Source organism: Micropterus dolomieu, linkage group LG02 (assembly GCF_021292245.1).
Source record: "Micropterus dolomieu isolate WLL.071019.BEF.003 ecotype Adirondacks linkage group LG02, ASM2129224v1, whole genome shotgun sequence".
Lineage (NCBI taxonomy): Eukaryota > Metazoa > Chordata > Actinopteri > Centrarchiformes > Centrarchidae > Micropterus > Micropterus dolomieu.
Genome location: NC_060151.1, coordinates 2,980,559 through 2,982,363, shown reverse-complemented (window position 1 = coordinate 2,982,363; position 1,805 = coordinate 2,980,559). Strand labels below are relative to the sequence as shown.

Below are 1,805 nucleotides of genomic sequence, written 5' to 3'. Positions count from 1 at the left end.
ATCAATAAGCTGTTGAATACTCACTCTGATTAATATTTAGGCTTTTATAAAAATAAAAGTTAATTATTAATTATTAGTGATAGCTGCATAAAAATAAATGTAGCCTACTGCATGCCATATTTCTTAACTATTATTATATAAATATAAAAGTATTATATAGGTATTCAGCACTCCTTGAAATAAACAACATGGTCCACATCGTAATTGTTTGTGTGTTTTTTTATTATTATTATTATTCCACTATGAAAATATATGTACAATAAATAATTTGGATTTTCACTATTAAAGAATCTCAATAAATAAACTAGGGTCTAAAACTCGGGTCATCAGCAGGGCTTCTCTCTCTCGTCTCGCCACGTTCAGAGAGAGAATGAATTCATTCTTCAGTTTCGAATTTGTAAGAGCAGTCCAGCTCTCTGCACCTAGACTTCGCGAACAGTTCCTGAGAAGTTATTAAGGATCCATGAAGCTGCACCAGAATGGACTAGAGGAAACAAATCCACGCACACTGATAAAGGTCCATCATTTTAACAAAACAAAAAAATATCAAAAACAAGAAAGGCAATAAATACCTGAAATTTGGACATGAGGAGAGTAAAACATCCACCACTTCTCGATCGTGGAAAAAAAACAATTTCCTTTCGGTGTTTAAAATAAAAAATGCATCTCTCTTAAACTACATTTAGCGGCAAAGTAAAACCAGCAAGAAGACGAAAAAAATATATATTTAAAAACGAACAGAATTTTCATTCAGAAATGTTTCAGGAATGTTGCCGAGAAGCTTTTATGCTTTTTAAACAACAGAGTCCTCGCCGAGTGCTGTCTCTTCCGCTCGATTGTTCATCCACACAGGCCTGTCCCTCCACTCCGTCTTTTGTCTTTTATTTTTCGTTTATGATTAAACGTTGCAGCTGGCCTCAGAAGTTGAGGTGCTGCAGGTCTATGGTGCACAGTGTGCTTGTGAACAGGTCGAAGTCCTCCTCGGAGAAATCCACCGGACTATCCAGGGAACTCTGGAGGCTGGGTGAAAGGCAGGCGTCCCCGGCGAAAAAGGTCAGATCGGGGAGCGCAGATGAGGAGGCGGCGGGAGGGGCAGCCGAGGAGGAGGTGATGGGCGAGTCCCGTTGCTCAGAGAATGACGGATCGGACGCCGCTACTGCTGCTGCGAGCCCGGCCTCGCTGAGCTGCATCAGGCCCGTGTTGTCAGCCGAGTTCGTCGCGGTGAACGCAGGCGGGGAGTGGTGAGATGCAGCAGCGTCCGAGGAGCCAGATGCCCCTGGCAGCGGTGGGCGTTCGGGACGGCTCAAACTGCAGCCCTCCTCCGGCGTGGGCTGTGCATTGTCCCCGCTGTCATTGGCGTAGGCGGTGGGAGCAGCGGCCGAAGATGGATTGCTGCTCCCCGGCTCGCCCTCCGATGTGGCCTCCCCGGTGCCAGATGCTTCCAGCGGCTGGCTTGAGTACGGGGATGAAGCATCGGCGCCTTCGAGCGGCTCGAACCCGCCCAGGTCGCTGGATTCGTGGCCTCCTCCACCGCCGTCCCGGTGGTGCGTAGTCTGGCGCTTGTGTTTCATCCGCCGGTTCTGGAACCAAACTTTGACCTGCCGCTCGGTCAGATCCAAAAGGGCGGCGATCTCTACCCTCCTGGGCCGGCATAGATACTTGTTGAAGTGGAACTCCTTTTCCAGCTCCAGCAGCTGCGTGTTGGTGTAGGCCGTGCGCAGCCGGCGGGACCCGGCTCCTCCACCATCCAGACCCGCATGACTTGAGTCTGCAGGGAGACAAAGACAAATAAAGGAGTGAGACAG

General features: G+C 48.5%; 1 protein-coding gene across 1 annotated transcript in view; it reads right to left on the bottom strand.

The window, feature by feature from the left end:
• Window positions 1-204: 204 nt before the first annotated feature.
• The window catches only part of hoxb2a (homeobox B2a), a 6,439-nt gene continuing 4,838 nt past the window's right edge, over window positions 205-1,805 (bottom strand). Inside the window, exon 3 of the mRNA XM_046030567.1 lies at window positions 205-1,799. Within this exon, the coding sequence (XP_045886523.1) occupies window positions 918-1,799 (882 nt within the window). The 3' untranslated portion in view covers window positions 205-917. The remainder of the gene's footprint in view (window positions 1,800-1,805) is intronic.